This window comes from Struthio camelus, chromosome 1 (assembly GCF_040807025.1).
Source record: "Struthio camelus isolate bStrCam1 chromosome 1, bStrCam1.hap1, whole genome shotgun sequence".
Classification (NCBI taxonomy): domain Eukaryota; kingdom Metazoa; phylum Chordata; class Aves; order Struthioniformes; family Struthionidae; genus Struthio; species Struthio camelus.
Window position 1 is genome coordinate 223,786,535 of NC_090942.1, and position 20,902 is coordinate 223,807,436.

Below are 20,902 nucleotides of genomic sequence, written 5' to 3' on the forward strand. Positions count from 1 at the left end.
GGTTTACGTGCATATGTGGCCATGGGCGTGCAGGGAGGGTGCACGCGGGTGCACACCTGGGGCGCTGGCGGCGGGGGGATACGCACGCTGGCGAGCGGGTGTGCGCACGCGTCGGGGGGGTGTGCGTGCATCTCTGCCCGGACGCGTCGGTGTGCGGCATGGCTTGCAAACGTGCCCGTGTGCTCGTTAGTGCATTTGCACACCGCATCTGCACGGTGATTAAGCGGCCAGTGATTAAGGGTGCCACCGCAGCCACCTACCCCGAATCGTCCCCCGTGGCGGAGCTGCTGCCCTGGATGCACCGAGGGGCAGCAGCGGGACCCTGAGCTGGACAAACGCCCGAATTTTAAGCTCTTGGGAAACTCCGAAGCCTCCTTTCCTCCACGCTCACTGCGCGTTACTGCCAGCAGCATCGCTCGCAAGTGGAAACCATGGAAATACAAGCGTGTCATTTCTGTACAGCCAACACTTTGCTTTCTTCCAGACCTCTGACTTTGCAAAACAGAAAAAAAAAAAAAAAGTGTCTAAAATGCAATGAAAAGACGTTTCTAGAGAAATAGCCATTTCTCAGCAGAACATGGATTTCTGAGGTTTTTTTTTCTTTTAATGCTCAGACTAGGAAACCTTCTCATTTTTTAGAATACAAACTGCCAGCGGCGGCGGCGGGGCAGAGGCAGGTGAACGGCACCGTCACCCAAACGGTTGCGTGCGGGGCGCCGCATCGCCGTCCCGCCGGCCACCTTGGGGTCCGGCGGGCGAAGCTCCCGCTGCTCGAGGCTGGGAACTCGTCGCGGCACCGTCTGCCGATGCTGCCGCCTCCGCCAAGGGAGGAGAGTGCTGCGCGGCCCCGGTTTGCACATGGGAACCCAGGCCAAAAAAAAAAAAAAGGATGCAACTGCTTTCACCCAGGTGCCCCATGAAGGTGCCCCTTCCTGCTGGGAAGCAGGGAGGGAGAGCTGCCCTCCTCCTTGCTCTGCTCCGAGAGGGGATGCTCTCCGGAGAGGGTTTGGGTTCAGCCTGCTGCAGGATGAGCCAGCCTCAGCAGCTCTTGCTGCAGGACAGGCTGTGCCCAAGGTCTCGGTAAGCCCCGGCCAAAGGCCAGGATGGCATTCCTGCTCCAGCCTCCGTGAGCGAGCCCGTCTGTGGCTGCCGCTGGCATTTCCAGCCTGGTTGCAAAAGGGACGGGCTCTGCCCCGCTCACCCGCTCAGGCTGGGCATGCACCCAGCCTCGCTGCTCGTGCAAGCAGGGTCCTGCCCGCAGCAGGCACAGCACGCCTTCTGCATGCTCGGCGGGACGAGAGGCAGAATACGGCCAGGGACACGGCATGTGTCCGGAGGGACCGCACACGTCTGGAGGGACCACGTGCCTCTGGAGGGACTGCATGTGTCTGGAGGGATGCTTCTGGACAGACCACCTCCAGAAGGACAGTGTGCATCTGGGGGAACAGCATGCATCCAGAGGGACTGCATGCATCCCAAAGGACAGCAGGTATCTGGGGGGACAGCATGTGTCTGGAGGAACTGTATACAACCAGGGGACAGCATGTGTCCGGAGGGACAGCATGCATGCAGGGGAACAGTATGTGTCTGGAGGGGGAGGGACCGCATGTGTCCGGAGGGACCACATGCATCCGGAGGGACTGCATGCATCCAGGGAACAACACGTGTCTGGAGGGCCAGCATGTGTCTGGGGGCACAGCCTGCATCCGGGGGACAGCATGTATCTGGAGGGACAGCATATGTCCACAGGGACAGCCTGCATCCAGGCAGACAGCGTGCATCCAGGGAACAGCATGCAGCCGGAGGGACCGCGTGTGCTCGGAGAGCCAGCCAGGATCCAGAGGACAGCACCCATCCAAGGGCCAGCGTGGGTGCGGAGGGCTAGGACACATGCGGGTGTCCAGCCTCCCGGGACACGGCCGCAGCTGCTGCCCGCCAGGTCCTGCACGGGACTGCAAGGCCCCCGGTGCAGCCCGGGGCCGAGGTTGCCAAACCCGATTATGACGCGGGCCCTGGGAGCCCCTAAATCCTTCAGCCTGTGGCTCAGCTGCCGCTCTGCTGCACTTGCTCCAGCCCCACTGGCAGCGCCGTCTCCCTGTGTCCCCGTCTGCATCTCTCCAAAGCTTTTACAAATAATAAAGTAGATAAAGAGCCCCCGGAAGCTGACCTACAGATACGGCATTGCTCCGGGCTGTCGGTGTCCCTGCTCCTATCAGCCAGATACACACTTTATTAACTGCAGCAGCGGAGCATGACTCTGTCCAGCAGCGCCAGGACCTGCTCTCGCTGTAGCGGGGATGGAAACGCCGGTGTCCAGGCCCTGACATCGCTTGTGGAGACCCCCGCCGGCGACCTGCTGCTGAGCCCCGGCACGCTCAGCACGCCCGGGGTGAAGGGCCTGGGGACGTCTCGCCCATGAGCATCCCCTCACGGCCCCAGCGACGACAGTGCATGAGCCACCCGGCTGGGACAGGCTGATGTGGGGGGACAGGGGACATGCGAGGCCCGGGAACACGTAGCAGTTGAGCAGGCTGATTCAGCAGCTTCATTTGTTTTTGCCTTGTCTGGAGACTTTTTTTTCCCCCTTTATCACTGTAAATTTCTCTTCTGATACATTATACGCAAAGAATGAATTAAATATCCGAGCCAGGCGGGCAACGTTCCTCCAGAGGTACTTAGGCACAGCGTTAGCAGGTTAACGGTTGTGCCATACCAGCAATTCTAGGTGGCCAGGCAGCAACCAGGAAGACCCCAGACCGTCCCAGCCATACGGACAACGTAAATTTATTGCTGGATTAAATAAAAGAATAATAGGCGATATCTGTTAGCAATGGGATGTGTTGCTCCTTGCTCCCGATCTCCCTGGCCGAGCTCCAGCTGCAAGGCAAGGGGGGTTTCTGCCACTCGCTCCCTGGTTCCCCAGTCCCCCCTCACCTGTCTCAACCCCTCGGGTTACTGGGATTTCTCTTCCAAGGGACAGTGTACCCAATACCAGCACTGAGTGCTCTGGTCAGGGACAAAAAAGTGGGACTGGTTCTGTCAACTTTTGAAACTCTCCTTAGAAATTTGGCACCGGCACTGCCATGTCCCTGGCCCTGCGTGCATGTATGTCCCTGTGCATGTTCCCGTGCCACCTCCACCTCTGCTTCACACTACCGCACTGCTCCGGGGTTGTGCCGGCTGTTGCTCCTTGCTTTGCAACAGCCGGCACAGCCTTGCAAGGATCATCCCATCCAGAGGACCGTGGGGAATGAAGGCATCAGCTCATAGGGAGGAAAGGTTGGAACAAAACCAGCTGGAAAGCTACATGGCTACATGTTCTGTGCCCTGACCCCAGGGATGCTCTGAGCCCCGACTCCAGGGATGCTCTGAGCTCTGACTCCAGGGATGCTCTGAGCCCTCATCCCAGGGATGCTCTGAGTCCCGACTCCAGGGATGCTCTGAGCCCTTATCCCCAGGGATGCTCTGAGTCCCGACTCCAGGGATGCTCTGAGCCCTGATCCCAGGGATGCTCTGAGCCACGACCCCAGGGATGCTCTGAGCCCTGATCCCAGGAATGCTCTGAGCCCCGACCCTGGGGATGCTCTGAGTCCTGACCCCAGGGATGCTCTGAGACTAGCATCTTAGTCTGTTTGCTTGTGGCTAGTAAAGCTCCATTTTGCCATGCTCATTCCTGGACGTGCATTTCAGCTAGCAGTATGGTCAGGACGCTGGAATCAGGTGAACCTCAGACACCCAATTCACCCTCTCAGTAAAACCCTGGCCCCCCCAACGGCACAGCCACGCCAGCCCAGCCCAACCGCAGGAAGACGCAGGAGCCAGCTCGCTTCGATCCCTTCCTCCCCTTGCAGCACAGCCTGCAAGAGAAGCATAAGGCTGGAGGGCGAGAGCCAGCCCCACACCCCCTGCCAGCCCCCACCTCGCCGCACGCGCTGGGCAGGACACCCCGAGGACCTCAGCCGCTCTCCGCTCCGTCTTCCATCTCACTGCCACCCGGCGAGTGGCGGCCTCGTCTCCGAGTGCAGGAATCGCCCTGCTGCCAGGACACATCACGTCTCCATCCGTGACGGCCGGCCAGCTCTCCCCTCCAGCCATGCACCACCCCAGGGGGTCCTGGCTATTCCCCAGCCCTTTTGGGCACTTCTCATCCCACCTCCAGGTCCAATTCCCTCCTGGGAGGAGGCAATGCAAGCCGGGAGCGTGCCCGTTCCCCGGCAGAGGGGCAGCAGAGGGACCAGTGAGCCTGTCGCCAGTGCATGTCACCCTTCCCAGCTGCTGCCGTGCAATAGCTGGGCACCGCAAGCTGCCCGGCCCGGCGATGCCGCCTGCCTTTGAAGGGCCTCTGCACTCCCTGGCATGTTCCCGCTGCTGTCCTCCGTGTTTTCTCCTCTCAGGACAAATCTCCGTTCAAATCCTTTCCCTTCCCACTCCTCGGTGCTCGCTCCTGCCACCCGCTCGCTGGCAGCGAGCTGTGCACTGACAGCACGGCACCTGCCTGCTCCAATTCCCTCTCATTATCTCCCTTTTGTTAACGATGCATTCACTAGCCAATTTAACCTGGATTAAAACAGGATCGCTCTCTCGCTCTTTCTCCTCCAATTAATTTGTTCATCATTTCTATTTCCAAATTAATTCATCAGGCACTCTTGGCAGAGGAAAACTGCAGTGCACGGGGTCTATGTGTTCAGAGCGGCTCTAGGAAGGGATCGTGTTCAATTAGGCTGAAAGGAGCAGCTCTGTGAGAAAGCAAGCAAAGGAGGAATTAACACCTGGCAGTGCCGAAGACATTGGGGGCTATCAGCCTGCCAAGCTGCTACGAGGAGAGGGGGGCGGCAGGGGAACTGCATGCCCGGGTGTCACATCACCGCAGGTGCAGGCAGAGTGACTGCAGGGGTCTGGGGAAGATCGAAGCCCCTGAGCGTGGAGAAGCCTGGGCTCAGGCTGGGACCCTTCCTCACCTCCACCCTGCCTTTAGCAAGCTAAAAGCAAAGTGTCAAAAGAAACATGTCATAGCTCAGAGGCATCTTGCCCACTCTGAGGTGCGCAGCTGGCCCAGGGGAGCTTGGAAACAGCTCCATAGAGATGTCTTTAGACACCTATGGGAAGGGAAGAACCATCCCAGCGCAATGCTTGTATCAGGGCTGCTGTTCACTGGTTGGCAGAGGGGCTGCAATGGGCTCGTGCCAGTGACCGTGTAAACAAGATGCTCATGCAGGATCAGTGCATCCTCACAGAGCATCCTCAGCCCCAGAGCATCCCCACGGTCGGGGCTCAGAGCATCCCCACGGTTGAGGCTCAGAGCATCCCCACGGTCGGGGCTCAGAGCATCCCCACAGTTGGGGCTCAGAGCATCCCCACAGTCAGGGCTCAGAGCATCCCCACAGTTGGGGCTCAGAGCATCCCCACAGTCAGGGCTACAGAGCAGCCCCACAGTTGGGGCTCAGAGCATCCCCACAGTCAGGGCTCAGAGCATCCCCACAGTTGGGGCTCAGAGCATCCCCACAGTCAGGGCTCAGAGCATCCCCAGGGTCAGGGCTCAGAGCATCCCCAGGGTCAGGGCTCAGAGCACCATCGGGATCAGGGCTACAGAGCAGCCCCAGGGATGAGGGCTCGGAGCATCCCTGCGATCAGGGCTCAGAGCATCTCCAGGGTCAGGGCTCAGAGCACCCTCGGGGTCAGGGCTCAGAGCATCCCCGGGGTCAGGGCTCAGAGTATCCCCAGGGTCGGGGCTCAGAGCATCCCTGGGATGAGGGCTCAGAGCAACCCTGGGGTCGGGGCTAAGAGCATCCCCGGGGTCAGGGCTCAGAGCATCCCCAGGGTCGGGGCTAAGAGAATCCCCAGGGTCAGAGCTCAGAGTATCCCCAGGGTCAGGGCTCAGAGCATCCCCAGGGTCGGGGCTAAGAGCATCCCCAGGGTCAGGGCTCAGAGTATCCCCAGGGTCGGGGCTCAGAGCATCCCCGGGATGAGGGCTCAGAGCAACCCTGGGGTCGGGGCTAAGAGCATCCCCGGGGTCAGGGCTCAGAGTATCCCCAGGGTCGGGGCTCAGAGCATCCCCGGGATGAGGGCTCAGAGCAACCCTGGGGTCGGGGCCAGGAAGGGACAGCCCTCCCCCAGGACAACTGACTGACTATATGACCCTGAGCAGCCCATGTCTTCCACGCTGCACTGCGGGACCACCAGGTTTGCTGAGGGGCTAAACTTGCGGAGTAAAACCTGGCCTCTTCAGGCAGCACCTCCCAGACAGATCTGCCCCAGCTCTGGTCCGTGGCGTCAGGCAGAGGGGAGGGAAGCAGGCTTCGCCCTGCCACCCCTCGGCCCCCCAGAAGGGTTAACGCAGGGTACAGCACAGGGTGTACGAGCTAAAAATATGCTGTGACTTTTCTGTATTTGCTCTAATGAGTCATTCTTTTTAAGTAATTTATTGCTTGTTACATAATCACTTTCATTTTCAGCTCTAGAAAATGGATTTTTTTTTTTAATGAAAAGGGCAGTTAGCAAATCCTACAGTGGCACAATAATTAAGCCTTTTCCCAACTTCTCAGCAGATTACGCTGACATATTTTTTCATTTGTTTTACTTTTGATGTGCAAAATGGCTCGGTAGGGCCAAGGTGCCTGCACGGCACACGCGGCGGTGATGCTGCCTGGCGGTCGGGTCCGCGGCCGGGCGAGGGCAGGGCCTGCCCCATCTCCGACCTCGTCTCCGCCAGGTGACGGGAGATGTCACCGCGCACAGGTCCTGGGGACCCTCATGCCCAGCTCGTTCGGCTTACACCCTCCCTGCTCACAGCCGGACCGCGTGCAAGAAGCGTTTGGCCTGCCATAAATCACAGCGCGGGAAACAGCCCCACCTGCCCTCGTCCTCCTCCTCCTCCGCGCCAGCGGAGAGCCCCAGCCCGGCAGAGTCATGGTGCAAAGTGGGTTTCTGCTCATCTCGCAGCACTGCTGCTTTTCCGCTCCAAAATGCCATTCGGCACCATCGGGCGCAAGCCGTCCTGGCCCCAAGGAATGGCAGCCTCCAAGGCTGTTCCTCTTTTTTCTTCTTTTTTTTTTTTCCTTTTCATGGAAGTGCTTTCGACAAGACACAGCTTTGCTGACGGAGATCCTTTGGCTGGAGCGAAGAACAGCTGCTTCGCATCGCTACTCTTCTTTTCTCTATCAACGATCTTTTCGGCCATTTTCTTCTTTCCGAAGCAAACAGCCCCCCAGAAAGTGTGAAAGGGAACTCAACCTCCCTTTCCCCAAACATGTCCTGAATCTCAGGGAAAACGCAGGCACCAGCCTGGCCCGTCTCCCCGCGCCCCGGCGGTGCCGGTCCTCGCCTGCTCCGGCCATCGGCTAGCTCTGAAGCCAAAACCTCACCAGCTTCCACCAGCTCCCTGGGCCAGGTCCCACCTCTCCCCAGCAGGCACCGTGGCCCCTCGATACAACCCCATCAACCTGTGCCACCAGGATAAGGCAGCGCCCATCAGCCCCTTGCGCAGAGGGGGAAACTGAGGCGCAGCGAGACGGGGGCTTTGGCAAGGCCGTGCAACGAGCTCGCTGGGAGCAGCCCCGCTCCCTGGCTCTGTGGCTGAGCCGGAGGGGCACGGGGGGGGGCCAGGGAGCAGGTCAGCGTCTCCGCAGACACGCGCCGCTGCTAATGGACCCGTCCCCTACCTGGAAAGCAGAGCGTCTGACACGGCCATAAATAAGACAGGCGAGGCGGCACCGAGCCCATTGATTTCCTGCCGCAGCCTGCACGCGCGGCCAGCAAAACCCTTTTAAGAGCACATGGATAATAGGGCATAATAATAAACAGGCCGGCATCGGGAGCAGCAGGACCCTGGAAGGAGACTGCCTTTTTCCTGGAGATTAATATAAGTGGAGACAACAGGGGAGACAGCGCTCACGCCAAGCCCTGGCGCTCGGAGGAGGAGGAGGACGGCGAGGGGGGCGCCGGCGGGGACGGGGACCCCAGCGAAGGCTTCGGGCTGCCTTTTGGGGCAGACCTGCGGTTGCCCTCCCCGACACGTCCCGCCGTTCTGGGGCGAACCCCTCAGTCTCTGCCCTGCCAAAGCCGTCCCGGCCAGAGGCTCCTGGAGCTCAGCGCCGGGGAACGACAGGCGGCCTTCAGAGCCGCGCTTCTTCCTCACCTCCCCAGCAGAGCTTTATTGCATCCTGCAGCCGGGTTTGGGACGGGTCCGGCCGGCCGCGCGCGGTGCAGCCGACACGGCCGTCCCGCCGAGGGCTCGCCGCATCCGGCCCCGGGCAGGCTGCTGCTGCGGTGCTGAGCGCCGCCGGTGCAGGCAGCGACCGAGCCGGGGCGGAGGTGGGGGGGGGAAAGCGTGCCGCTCGGAAGCCGCCGACTAGGAATTACTACGCCAAATGCCTTATTTGTGTAGAAATGCAATTATGCTAATTAAAGCATATCCGTAATTACAGCACTTAGTGGCCCGTAAGTGCACAAGCTCCAGCGACTCGGGAGAATCTGGGAAGGCGGAGGGCTGCCCGGCCCCGTGCCGCCACCGCCATCCGTGCGGAGCCAGGCTGGCCCTCCGCGGAGCCAGCGCGCCGGGGCGCGGGGTGTCCCCCGGCGGCCGAGGAACGGGGGCACCGCAGCGCGGCTCAACGGCCGCCTGCGGCCGATGCTAAAGCAAAGGGCCAGAGGGGCACAGAAGGAAAGCGGGAGGCAAACGCCCTCTGCGCAGGATGCTGCCCCCGAGCCCAGGGCAGCTCCCGCGCTTCCCCGCTGCGGAGCGCCATCCCTCCCGCCCTGCATCTTCCAGGAGCCCCCGGGGAACGCGGCCCGGCCCCTCGCTGGCGGATCGGGAAAAATCCCCCTCCCGCTAGATAGCCCTCGCGGCCCCCGGCCGGGAGCAGGGAGGAAGAGGAGGGCAGGGATCCGGCGAGGACCCCCAGCGCCGTGCCCACGAGTAGCTCTGCGCCGCGCTGCAAGGTCGATGCAAAAATAACACGCAACAGGCAGGAAGACTGAAGGGCGCGCAGGGGAGGAGAGGAAACACACAGTTACCCTTAATTCTCCTGTGAATTGTCCTTGAATAAATGCAGCGTTACAGACTTTGCCAACTCATCTTTCAATTAGCAGGTTTAGCTGATAACCGGGAAAAGAAGGAGCCGGAGGTGGTGTTTTATTATGTGTTCTCTACTTTTCCAGCCGCCGTGTTTTCTCTTCTTTCTTTTTCCCCCCTTTTCCTCCTCCCCTGGCGGGTCCGGTTCAGGTCTCCCGCGGGAGCGCAGCACCGGGGCCCCGCGCAGCCCGGCCGCAGGCGAGAGCAAGGGCAGCCGGGCCGAGCACCGGTGTGTGCACATGCGTGTGCGTGTGTGTGTGTGCATACTGCCCCTCTCCAGCTCCCTTGCAATGTGCGTGCGCGTGTGTGTGTGTGTGTGTGCGCGCACTGCCTCTCTCCCACTCCCTTGCAATGCGTGTGTGTGTACGTGTGCACTGCCCCCCTCCAGCTCCACTGCAGTGTGTGCATGCGTGTGTGTGCGTGCACTGCCTCCCTCCAGCTCCACTGCAGTGTGTGCATGCGTGTGTGTGTGTGCACTGCCTCCCTCCAGCTCCACTGCAGTGTGTGCATGCGTGTGTGTGTGTGCACTGCCTCCCTCCAGCTCCACTGCAGTGTGTGCACGCGTGTGTGTGTGCACTGCCTCCCTCCAGCTCCACTGCAGTGTGTGTGTGTGTGCATGCACACCACCTCTCTCCCACTCCTGCAATCTGTGTGTGCACACTCCCTCTCTCCTGCTCCCTTGCAACGTGTGCAAGTGCACGTGCACATGTGTGCGCACACACCACCTCTCCCTAGCTCCACTGCAATGTACATGTGTGTGCACACTACCTCTCTCCCGCTCCCTTGCAATGTGCGTGTGCACGCTACCTCTCTCCAGCTCCATTGCATTGTATGCACACTGCCTCTCTGCAGCTCCCTTGCAATGGGTGCGTGCACACTGCCTCTCCTGCTCCCTTGCAATGTGCGCAATAAAACTACCCGCTCCGTCCCCACACTCAAATGCCAGGGACCCCACGCAATCCCTGAGCGCCTCCCTCGTGCCGGGCAGGCAAAGCCCCACGCGCCGGCACGGCCCCTCTCGCCCATGACGCCGGCTTGAGCGACGTGCTGCAATCAGCTCCCCCGCAGCTGCAGGGCGGCCAGAGACTCCTATCGCTGCGATAAGCACCAAAGCTGGTCGGGCTATTAATTACGGTTTGTGCTTTTTATGAATTCACGGCTTTTTTGCCTGCTGAATTGCTCCCTCCCTGGCCTCGGCTCTCTGCAGCACTTCTGTGCTGCTTCCTACCTCTCGCGGACAGCCCAGCATGCGTGCCCGGAGCAGCAAGGCCCTGCTCTCCTTCGAGGACTTGCGGGCACGCATGCAATCACGGTTTGCTCCTTCAGCCAGAGCTGTGCAGGGGATAACTCAGCCCCAGCCCTGCCGGGGAAGGGGGCCAGGAGCAGAGCATCGCTGCAAGGGCCGGTCTCAAGAGCTGCTGCCTAAAGGATAACCTTCTCCAGCCCCCGGCCAGGCATGCACGGCACCGAGGCTTTTCCCAGGCTTGGACGCAGCTTGGCAGCCCCAGGGCTAGCGCGTCCCTCTGCGGGGGCTCGGGGAGGGGGGCTGCAGCCCCGCGGGCGCGGGAGAGGAGCCCAGGCATGCGGCCGGCGGCGTTAGTCGTGCAGAGACACCCAGCCACCTCGGGGCGATTTCGGGGCATGCTTGACCCCGAGCAGCTGGGTTTGCTTTGCCGAAGGCCCTGGAAGTCCGGCTGACCCCCGAGCTCAGCCCCTGCGAAAGCACCCGCTGACGCCCCGCGCCTCCTTCCGCAGCGAGGCCGGGCAAAGGCAGGCGCGCCGAGAAGTGCTTTTGCACGCGGTCAAAGCGGAGCACGCATCCATTTTCCTGGGGCAGGCTGCAGGGCTGGGGCTAATTAGCGCCACTTAAGAGTGACGCGGTACCTGTAATTTCTGCACGCCGAGGGCCTGGGTGTGCTGAGCCAAGGAGGGACACGGTGGGGCACTGAACGGCTGCTGCACGCTCAGCTCACGCTGCGCCGGCGAGCGATAGCAGGTTCGTAAGAAACCCTGTAATTAACACATCGTAGGAGCCCAAGTCTTGCAACTGGAGGGAAACAGGGGAAATAGCAGAGCAAAAATTTAATTAACGAAGGTCGTTAGCTCTCCTCGTTCGCTCTGAGCGCTGCTTGAGTTGCCGCATCGGTTTAGCTTTCCTGACCCTCTCCCCCTTGAGGATCCCTCTCCGGGAAAAGCCGCCAGCTCTGCAGCCGCGCCGCAGCGCAGCCCGGGCCCGGCTCAGGCGCCCCTGCATCGCGGGGTGCTCCGACTGCCCCCCATGCAGCGGCCGGTGCCGCGCGGGGACGTCTGCGGGACGCGAGGGTCCGTCGAGCCGCCCCGGCGGCCCGAAACCCCTGCGCTCGAGGGGGTCGAATAACGTGCGGTCCGCAGCCGGCGGTCGGTGCGGGGTTGGTGCAAGTAGAAGCAATTGCAGCCTCGGGTACTGTGATACGTCCAGATGCCCATCACCCTGGTGTCTGACACAGACAGGCCAGGGGACAGTTCACCAGCTGCAGAAACTGGCCTTCGAAGGCATTCTCTCTTCCCGTTTGGGCTTCCACAAAATACCTGACGTTTTCTCGGTGAGACCGAGAACATCTCAGAGCCAAAATCGCCCCACGCTCCCAGCCCCGCTCCGACCAGCTGAACGGCAAAGTGGGCACGGAAAGAGCACCCATCACCCCCAGCCGCGGTGCCAGGCAGGGAGAGCCTGCTACAGCCGCAGGAGCCGCGCGAGGCTGCCCCACGGCCCCAGCCCCCGGGAACCCCAGCCCTGACCCTCACCCTCATCCTCACCCTCACCCTCATCCTCACCCTGAGCCTAAACCTGACCTTCACCCTGATCCTCACCCTCACCCTCATCCTCACCCTCATCCTCACCCTGAGCCTAAACCTGACCTTCACTCTGATCCTCACCCTCACCCTCATCCTCACCCTGAGCATCACCCTCACCCTCAAGTTGAGTTTCAGCTTCATCCTGAGCATCACCTTCACCCTCATCCTCACCCTGAGCCTCACCTTCACCCTGAGCATCACCCTCAAGTTGAGCTTCACCTTCACCCTGAGCATCACCCTCACCCTCAAGTTGAGCTTCACCTTCACCCTGAGCATCACCCTCACCCTCACCCTGAGCCTCACCTTCACCCTCATCCTCACCCTGAGCCTCACCTTCACCCTGAGCATCACCCTCACCCTCATCCTCACCCTCAAGTTGAGCTTCACCTTCACCCTGAGCATCACCCTCACCCTCATCCTCACCCTCAAGTTGAGCTTCACCTTCACCCTGAGCATCACCCTCACCCTCACCCTGAGCCTCACCTTCACCCTCATCCTCACCCTGAGCCTCACCTTCACCCTGAGCATCACCCTCACCCTCATCCTCACCCTCAAGTTGAGCTTCACCTTCACCCTGAGCATCACCCTCACCCTCATCCTCACCCTAAGCCTCATCCTCACCCTGAGCATCACCCTCACCCTGAGCATCACCCTCACCCTCATCCTGAGCCTCACCTTCACCCTGAGCCTCACCTTCACCCTGAGCATCACCCTCACCCTCACCTTCATCCTGAGCATCACCCTCACCCTGAGCCTCAAGTTGAGCTTCACCTTCACCCTGAGCATAACCCTCACCCTCACCTTCATCCTGAGCATCACCCTCACCCTCACCCTCAAGCTGAGCCTCACCTTCATCCTGAGCCTCACCTGCACCCTGAGCATCACCCTGCCCCTCACCCTCATCCTCACCCTGACCCTGACCCTGACCCTCGCCCCGCAGCACCGGGAGGTCCCACAGCACCCATGGGTAGCTCATCAGCGTTCAGGGTGCTCATCGCTGCCCAGGAGGGTGGTAGCACCTGGCAGGACCAGGGCGCCTCCGAGTCCCCGCTCAGCCCACGCCGCCCTCCCTCCCTGCGCGCTCCCACCGGACGCGGCCGGGCAGCGGGAGCGCTCGCAGCCCGCGGCTGGTGACGAGGCAGAGGTGGCTTGCCGCGCGCGGCTGCTAATAAAATCATTAGGCGATGTGTCATCACTCCCTTTGAGCTGGGAGATGAGAGACTTGGCAGGTACCAACACCTCTCTCCATCGCGGAGCCTGCCTTGCTTGGCCCTGGTTTTTTATTTAAAGACTACATGGGCTCGCCTTGCTCTTTCTGCCCAGAAAGGATGCTGCCATCAGGCTTGCTATGTTATTAGAAGTTAAAAAAAAATGGGAAAACGCCCCAGTTGCCACCGCCTGCCGCGAGTTGATGCCAAAATCTGCCCGTTTTGCTCATCTGCGGTGCTCGCAAAGCAGCGAGCCAGCTTGCGCACGGGGCAAAAGGGTCTGGCTCCGGCGAGGCGTGGGCTCGCGGACCGGGCTGGGGGCTCCTGGTCCCACCAGCAGCCCGGCTGCAGGAGCAGGAACGCGCGTCCGCGCCGCAGAGCCCCGAGCGCGCCGGCCCCGAGCCTGCAGCTGCCAGCGGGCGCTGGGGAGAGGAGACGGGGCAGACGCCTGCCCGTCGGGCCGCGACAGCAATCGAGAGCCGGCGCTTTCGTGCGCTCGCTCTTTGCCACGCCGGGCTGGGGGGCACCGGAGGGTCCCGTCCGGGCTGCAGCAGGGAGCCGCCGAAGCAGCACCCCAGCTCCGGGACTCGCCTCCAAAAACCTGCTGAACAGCCGGGGCGAAAGGGCACGCGGATAAAATTCGGCCCGTAGCAGCTCGAGGAAAGGGGTTGGGGGGAAAAGCCCTGAAACATTCTCAGCCTTTCAAACACGCATTATAAATAGCTCCTGGGTGTCTCGTGAGTCACCCATCCGAAGCGTGCAAGCTAAAAACCAACCGGGAAGGGGCTGGCGGGCTCAGGGAAACCTTGTTCTGAGCCAGGGGAGGCTTTCTGGGCAAGTCGTCACTTCGAGTCTGCTCCGGCTGCGCTGCAAGAGAAGCTGCTGCTTTCTTTTTCGCTTCTCTGAAGCCGCTGTCTAGCCCTTTTGGTGAAAAAGGGGGGGAAAAAAAAACACGAAAGAGAAAAGCAACCAAAAAACCCACCAGATTTGGTGATTGTGAAACCCGCTGCAAAGCCATCCTCGCTGGACGGAAATGAGTGTGCCAAACTGATTTCCCCCCCATCAAACCAAAGGGAAAAAAAAAAAGGAAAAAGCAGGATTTGGTATTTTCTGCAGAAAATCCATCCACCTGAAACCGTCTCTCACGTGAAAAATCATTTTTTCCATGCTCAATCTATACACATTTTCAGCGGGCTCGGAGCCATCCCAAACGCTCCCTGCAAGCCAAACGTTCACAACTTTTCGAGTCACTTCAGCTTTTCCCTCTCAGTTTTCCCAGATCGGCACCGAGGACGACGTCTGGGAGCTGGGGCTACGGCAAAAGCATCCTCCGGCCGCGGGATGCCCCGGCTCCACGGAGCACGGGCTGGGAAGCCGACCCGGCTTTCAAACCTCCTACAGCAGCGGGTCGGCGGGGTGGTCGCCGCTCGCTGCAAACGCACCCGATCCCTCGGCAGAGGGGTCCGAGCCCGTCAGACCGCCGGCGGCGTTCCCAGCCCGGACCGCAGCGAGGGGAGCCCGGTTCCCGCGCCACCCGCTCGGCTAACGCCGCCTCGGCGCCCCCGGACCCCCCGCAGCGGCCGCTCGCCCTGGCCCCCCCCAACCCCAGGCACCGGCCCATCCATTAAGTAGGACAGCTGGGCCCTTTGCAGAGCAGCCCGGCAGCTCCCGCCGTGCTCCCGCCTGGCTACGGACCAGCGCAGCTCTCAGCGAGCCACGTGGGAGCTGGGAAAGAGACAAAAGCGAAATCGAGTAACAGGCGAAAGAGGGAGAGCGGAGATCGCCCGGAGAAAGCAGGCAGGATTCCCGGAAAGGGCTGCAGCATCCCTCGCTTCCCCTGCGGGAGCCCAGCATCCCCCACCGAAGAGCGAGCTGGCGGCGAGCTGGATTCCCGCCCCGGATCAAAGCTCATCCTGGGCTCCTCCAGGCAGCCGGGCAGCCGCGCACGGCTGTGCCAGCCTGTGCCAGGCGCACGGGCTGGGCTGGAGCCGGTGGCCCCTGGTCCGAGCCGTGGGGCACGGCTGGGGACGCCGCCGCCGCCTCCCGGGGCCGGGGTCAGCCTGCCCGGCCGAGCAGGGACCAGCCTGACTGCCTGCATCCGCGCGAGCATCTGGCCAGCAGCCGGCAAGCACCGCAGACTAATTCCCCAGCAGTTCAAAAACCACGCACCGCTCTGGAGATGAGGACGAACTAAAGGAGGGGATGCTCCAGGGCGACGGAGGTGGAGCCCCTGGCCTGCCTGCAAGATCCCCATTGAGCAGCAGCTTGTGTGCACGAGCCGGATCCCTGCATCGGGCACGGAGAGGTCTGGGGACCTTCCTGGGTGCAGAGACGTGCTCCAGAGCTCCCCGTTTCCCCTCCTGCAACGTGCACAGGAGCCTCGTGCTCACTTCTGCCCTGCGGAGCTCACCCCGTCCATGCTGCCCCTCGGGACACAGCCTGGCCCAGCCTATGCAGAGCCCGGGCGCTGGCACGGACAAGGAGCGTGCTGGCAGCGAAGCAGGGCGGGCGATCGCCGGACGGGGCGAGGAGCACTGCCGGAGGAAGGCCCCACTCCACTCCTTGCACCAGGGCTTGGCGTCACCTGTGCTTTGCTGCTGGAGCAAGGCCAACCCAGCGGAGAGCTGGCCTTCCTTACACCACCCTAAGCATCAGCCGAAAAGGGAGGTGAGGAGCTTGACTGTTCAGCCCTGTTTTGCACCGTGCAAAGCCCGCGTTTCACCAAGAGCCTCCCTGATTTGCAACACCCTTGGGTAGTGCATAAATCTGACTCCCCCGGGCGAAGACTGCAGCAGGGGTACGGCGGAAGCCGGGATGGCCTGCAGACACGTCGCACCCTCTCCCAGCTGCCCTCCTGCCTCTCCGGCTCAGCGTGCTCAAAGCACATCTGGGCCCCAGGGCTACACACCGAAACGTATGGGTGACGCTGACGCGCTCCAGACACTTCCCGGTTGACGGGTGCCAGCATGAAGCTGCGGGGAAGTCAGAGGCACTCACAGCCTGAAACTTGGCAGAAGCATCGGGGACATGACAGCGGAAAGCAGCGCCTTGCTGGCCCCGAGGATCCCAGCAGCGGGGGAGCAGGCTGCCCTGCCGCGGTGCACCGGTCTGCGTCCTTCAGCCCCGGCGTAAGCAGGTGCCTTTGTGCAAAGCAGCTGTGAATCAGCCTCTGAGCTTTTGACCCTGGCTCCACCACCAAGCATCCTTGCGGCCCTGGGCTCCTCTGCTCCCCAACTGCACCTAATTGTCCTTCTCGCGGCAGAGGAGCGGAGCCATCCCTACTGCACCAAAGGGGCTAAGGAGTTCATATTTTACACAGCACCTTAAATACGCAAAACAGGGGCTGTTAATAATCACAGGCTGCCGAGGCAAAGGTTTGGGGCGATCTCTGGTGCATTCATTAGTCTGCCACCGCTCTTCGCAGATGTTCAGAGCAACCCCAGGAACCGAACGGCTTTGTGCTGCAGCTCTCACCCCCCCACGCCGACCCAGCCCCGGCAGCCTCGCTCCTTCTGCATGCGTTCAGAATAACGCCACCGCATCAGGGTGCAGCCCTCCAGCTGCTCTCCTGTGCACCCCCAGCGTGGGCCCCGCGCTGAGCGGCTCGCAGGTCTGTGCATCGGGGAGGTCAGACGCAGATGGTGCATTATGCGTCACCTTTTGCACAAGCATTAATGGGGACACACAGTCAGGGTCCTGACATTTGCTCAGTCCCTTGGATAACAGGCACAAATATCAACATGTTCCTGTGAAGATGCATAAGAAAACATCTCCACCAGGCCCCGTCCCCTGGAGGTGCCGAGGGCTCCCCAGTGGGTGGCCAGCCACGCATCCGGGGCAGGATGGAGTCCCTCGTCCCAGCTGCAGCTGGAGCCCAAGCCGAGGTCCCTTCTCCACCCTGTGCCTGGCACGGACCCAGTCACAGGACCGGCAGCGGCACTCTCACGCCCTGAGCAAGGCGACACTTGGCCTGCTCAGAAGCCCCAACTTCTGCATCTGCCAGGGAGCAGCCAGAAGCAAAGCGGGCAGCGGGGAGAGGCGGGCGAGGAGCAGGCAGCCCTGCCTGCTCCCAGCTCTGCCTTCGAGCCAGCTGGAGGGAGCCCGCGATGTCTCCCCGGGCTCTGCCAAGCTGGGACCATCTCGGCACAGACGCTCGTTACCTCGGCCACGTCTGCAATCAGCAGAGCTGGGCTGCTTTTCCTCCAGCCCTGCTGCTGTCAGCGATTGTCCTTGGCCTCACTTGGACATGTCAGCTTTGCTTCCAGCTGGACTTTCTCTCCAGCCTGGTGCATACACAGCCGGGGCCGTTCGCCTCCTGTGTGCCAGTGGCTGCATGCGCTGCTCTCTGCTAGCGCTGCATGCAGCAGCGGAGGGCGGCGAGAAGGAGCAGGGCACCGCTAACAAGGCCACTTTGTATTCCCCTCTCCAATTAAATCCAAGCTCTCCCTCCCAGCATACTCCTCCAAGAACACAGCTATCCATAACGCTTCCAGCTGCCCCCCTGCTGCGTTTTGCTTTAACATGCAAATGAGATCCTGGTGTTAGAGGGGAGCTCATGGTTTGCAAGCACGCAGCAGGGTCATGTCCTGCTTTCCACTGCCAGCCACACCGGCAAGGCGCAGTGGCAGCACCTACTCCAAGCACCTTCGCATCCAGCGCGCTGCTAACCGGGTCAGGAGCAGAACGCCCGGGAACATGCTTCCCACGAGGGGAAAGGAAGGAAGAAATGGGTTAAAACATGACCTGGATAGCACAAAATGGCACTTGACTGGATGCCACATGACGTTCCCATGAAATAAATCAGAACTTAACAACGGGGCTGCACTGTGCACGCGGGAATTGAAGAACTGGCTAACTGATAGATCTCAGCTAGCAAGCACCCACGGAGAGTCCCCACCTCCTCAGGGAAGGGACGCAGGAGCTGTGCTAAGCCCATGAAATCCACCACGTCACGTAATGGTTGTGCTGCCTTCCATCCCCCTTCCCCCAGCAATTTCAAGGCCTTATCCATCCCTAAGGTCCAGCACAACGCTACACGGCCAGCAAAGATCTGCAAGGGAAGGCAATGGCATTGCTGTTAAAATCTGCTAGCAGCACATAAAGACAAGTGAGCAGCAAACAACGCCAGGGCTGGAGCCGTGGCACCCCGCAACCTGGGTCCCTTGGCAAAGGTGGCCCACACCGCCTGAATGTGCCTGGATGCAGCCAGGTACAACGCATGGCACAAAGCGTGGCAGGGAGGGACAGGGAGCACCAGCCGGTGCGCTGGGAAGCCGTGGCCCCGGCAGGAGTCGGAGCGAACACGCACTTTGCAAAGTACTGAAGGGGAAGCTGACTGCATGAGCAAGGACATCATCTAAAAGAACTTGGAAAGCTTCTTCTCCTCTCTCTACAGCCTCGGGATGTATGGGAGCATAGAAAAATGCCTCCTAGGAACAACGTGAGCAAGATCAGGTCTAAGGGCAGAGGTTATATCCTGGCTAAATGGGGGAATCCTTTTTTGGTTCACCAGCGATCATATATCCAACCTGTCCTGCCTCAGGTGGCTCTTGAGGGCCCAGTCAGTTCAGCTGCTCTAAGTTTCTGTAACATTTACCTTTCTTAAAGGCCATTAAACAGCAGCTACAAGTCACAAGAGGGATTCCAGCCGGAGGAAAGATGTGGATAGCATGACATTTCAAGACCTTTGTGTGTTTTGCTTACAGAAAAGAAATTCGGCACATGTTCTGACGGCAGCATAAAAGTATCTCTGCAGGGGACAAAGCACACAAAGCAACAGAGAGCAAGCTGGGAGAGTCAGGAGGGGAAGGACACTATCAGCACGGGAGATTGGACCCAACGCCCAAGGCAGGGTAGGTAGATCAACAGCTCTTGGTGTCTCGGGGAAGACCCTGCTCTGGATGCTGGGGTTTACCCCACGCATGGCTGTAGGCACCTAAGCAGCAATGATGTCGAAGGATATTTTCTACAGAGGAAGGCAAACTTCTCATCTGAAGGTCACCTCGGGGAGCGTGTGGAAACCTGGTGATGTAACGAGGGAAACGTACTCTGCGTTTGCACTTGGGGCAGGGAGTGGATGGCTGACTTTCCGTGTGCCCTGGCGGTCCAGGGTTCAGGGCCCTGTAATCCCGCTGGACAGAAACAACTGCTCAAGGAGACCTGCCAGTTCCTCCCAGCAACAGCCCCTGCGCAATGACGAGATCCCTGGGAGCGGTGGTCCAGGCCGGGCAGGACTGCCCAGACAGGCAGTCTGGCTGGTGACTGAACACGTGGAGCTGGCACAGCCAGACAAAGGAATCCAAGCACTGAGCCACGTTCCTCCTCAGCTCCCTAGACTCACACCTCCTTCCCTGCCTGATCAGATCATCTCTCTGGCAATGTGGGATCTGCAGGGTTGTGCAGTGACTGCCTGGGGGACCAGAGACTGAGAGCAGCCAAGAACGCCCAGGGCCCGGGAGGCAGAGCAACCACGTACTGCAAATCGCTTGTGCACAGCCTGCTACCATCAGCTGTGGTGCCTCGTGAATGCTACACACACATGCAAATAGAGCCGGGGGGTCTCTGGCATCACTAGCAAAGCCCGTGGGTGACGGGAATTAAGCCACTGAATGCTTCCCGTTAGCCAGTTCAGCCCCTCTTCCCACGTGGGCTCTAGAAAACATCACCCTTCACTGCTTCCAGGGAACACTGTCATCCCAGAGCAAGGTCACCCCATTCCCACATGCAGAGTCCCCTTTTGCCTGTGGCTGTGCCAGCAGGGAGAGAGCCTCGCTGACCTCCGGAGCCCTTTCCACATCTTGCTGTGTGCAAAACGGGTGCAGCAACACGGGGACCCCCAGACCTGTTGCGTGGGTGTGTGTGGGGCGGGTGGCTTCTTTGCTTTGTGTGGAGCTGCAGAAGCCACGATTCAGAGGCCTGACCTGCACTTCACAAAGTCACGCAGCACCTGCCCCAGACCCCCACAGCCCATAGCCAAGCTACTAGCCCTCCATGCCCCCAGGAAAATGCCACGGGGTGACAATGGCGCAGGAAACACAGAGATACTGTTCACACCAGCCCTCCAGCGCAGAGCCCTCCAGACAGCCACCAGCAGTGACCTGCTCCTGGGTGACACAGGTGGCCAGTGGGGGAGGGAGGGGGGGTCACGGCCACTTGCCACTCCCTCGCCACCCTGCAATTCCCCCCTCCCCTCCAGCTGTCACACAGGAGGAACTTTTGCCTGCCTCCCTTCTCCCCTTCTCCCTATCGCTCCTTCTCCCCATCACCCCCCGAGCATCCCCTCCCTCGCAGCACGGTCCCCTCGGTCCCCCTCCCAGTCCCCGGTGCCGGCAGGAGGGGACTCACAGGTCAGATGCGGCTGTCTGGTAGGGTTGGCTCCGGCAGAGGATGGAGTGTCCGCAGCCCTGACCCATGGCTCCGCATGCTTCGGCAGCCCTGCCAGGGGGGCAGCGAGGGCTCGGCGAGGGGTCCCGGCGGCTGCGGGCAGCGAAGAGCCGCCGCGGCGCCCGGCTCGGCGCTGCCTGGGAGCGGAGCCTCCCGCCGCGCTCAGCGAGGGTGTCTCCAGCCTGCTGCTGTCACCGAGCCCGATGCAGCGCGCCGAGGCGTGCAGAGGGAGGGAAGGGGGGTGGGGGGGAAGGATGATGGGGATGGTGGGGGGGGGGGGGGAGACGCCGCTGATTGACGGCGCCGCTGCGGCTCGGCGGGGCTGGGCGGCGGCCGAGCCGCTCCCACCTGGAGGGGTCGAAGGGGTCGCACCTGCCGCCGGCCGCCGGCCGCCGCGCGCCGTTCC

The 20,902-nt window shown here is 61.3% G+C and overlaps 1 protein-coding gene across 1 annotated transcript in view; it reads right to left on the reverse strand.

The window, feature by feature from the left end:
* PDE2A (phosphodiesterase 2A) overlaps positions 1 to 20,669 on the reverse strand; it is a 67,555-nt gene extending 46,886 nt beyond the window's left edge. Inside the window, exon 1 of the mRNA XM_068930845.1 lies at positions 20,458 to 20,669. Within this exon, the coding sequence (XP_068786946.1) occupies positions 20,458 to 20,525 (68 nt within the window). The 5' untranslated portion in view covers positions 20,526 to 20,669. The remainder of the gene's footprint in view (positions 1 to 20,457) is intronic.
* Between the last annotated feature and the right edge of the window lie 233 nt (positions 20,670 to 20,902).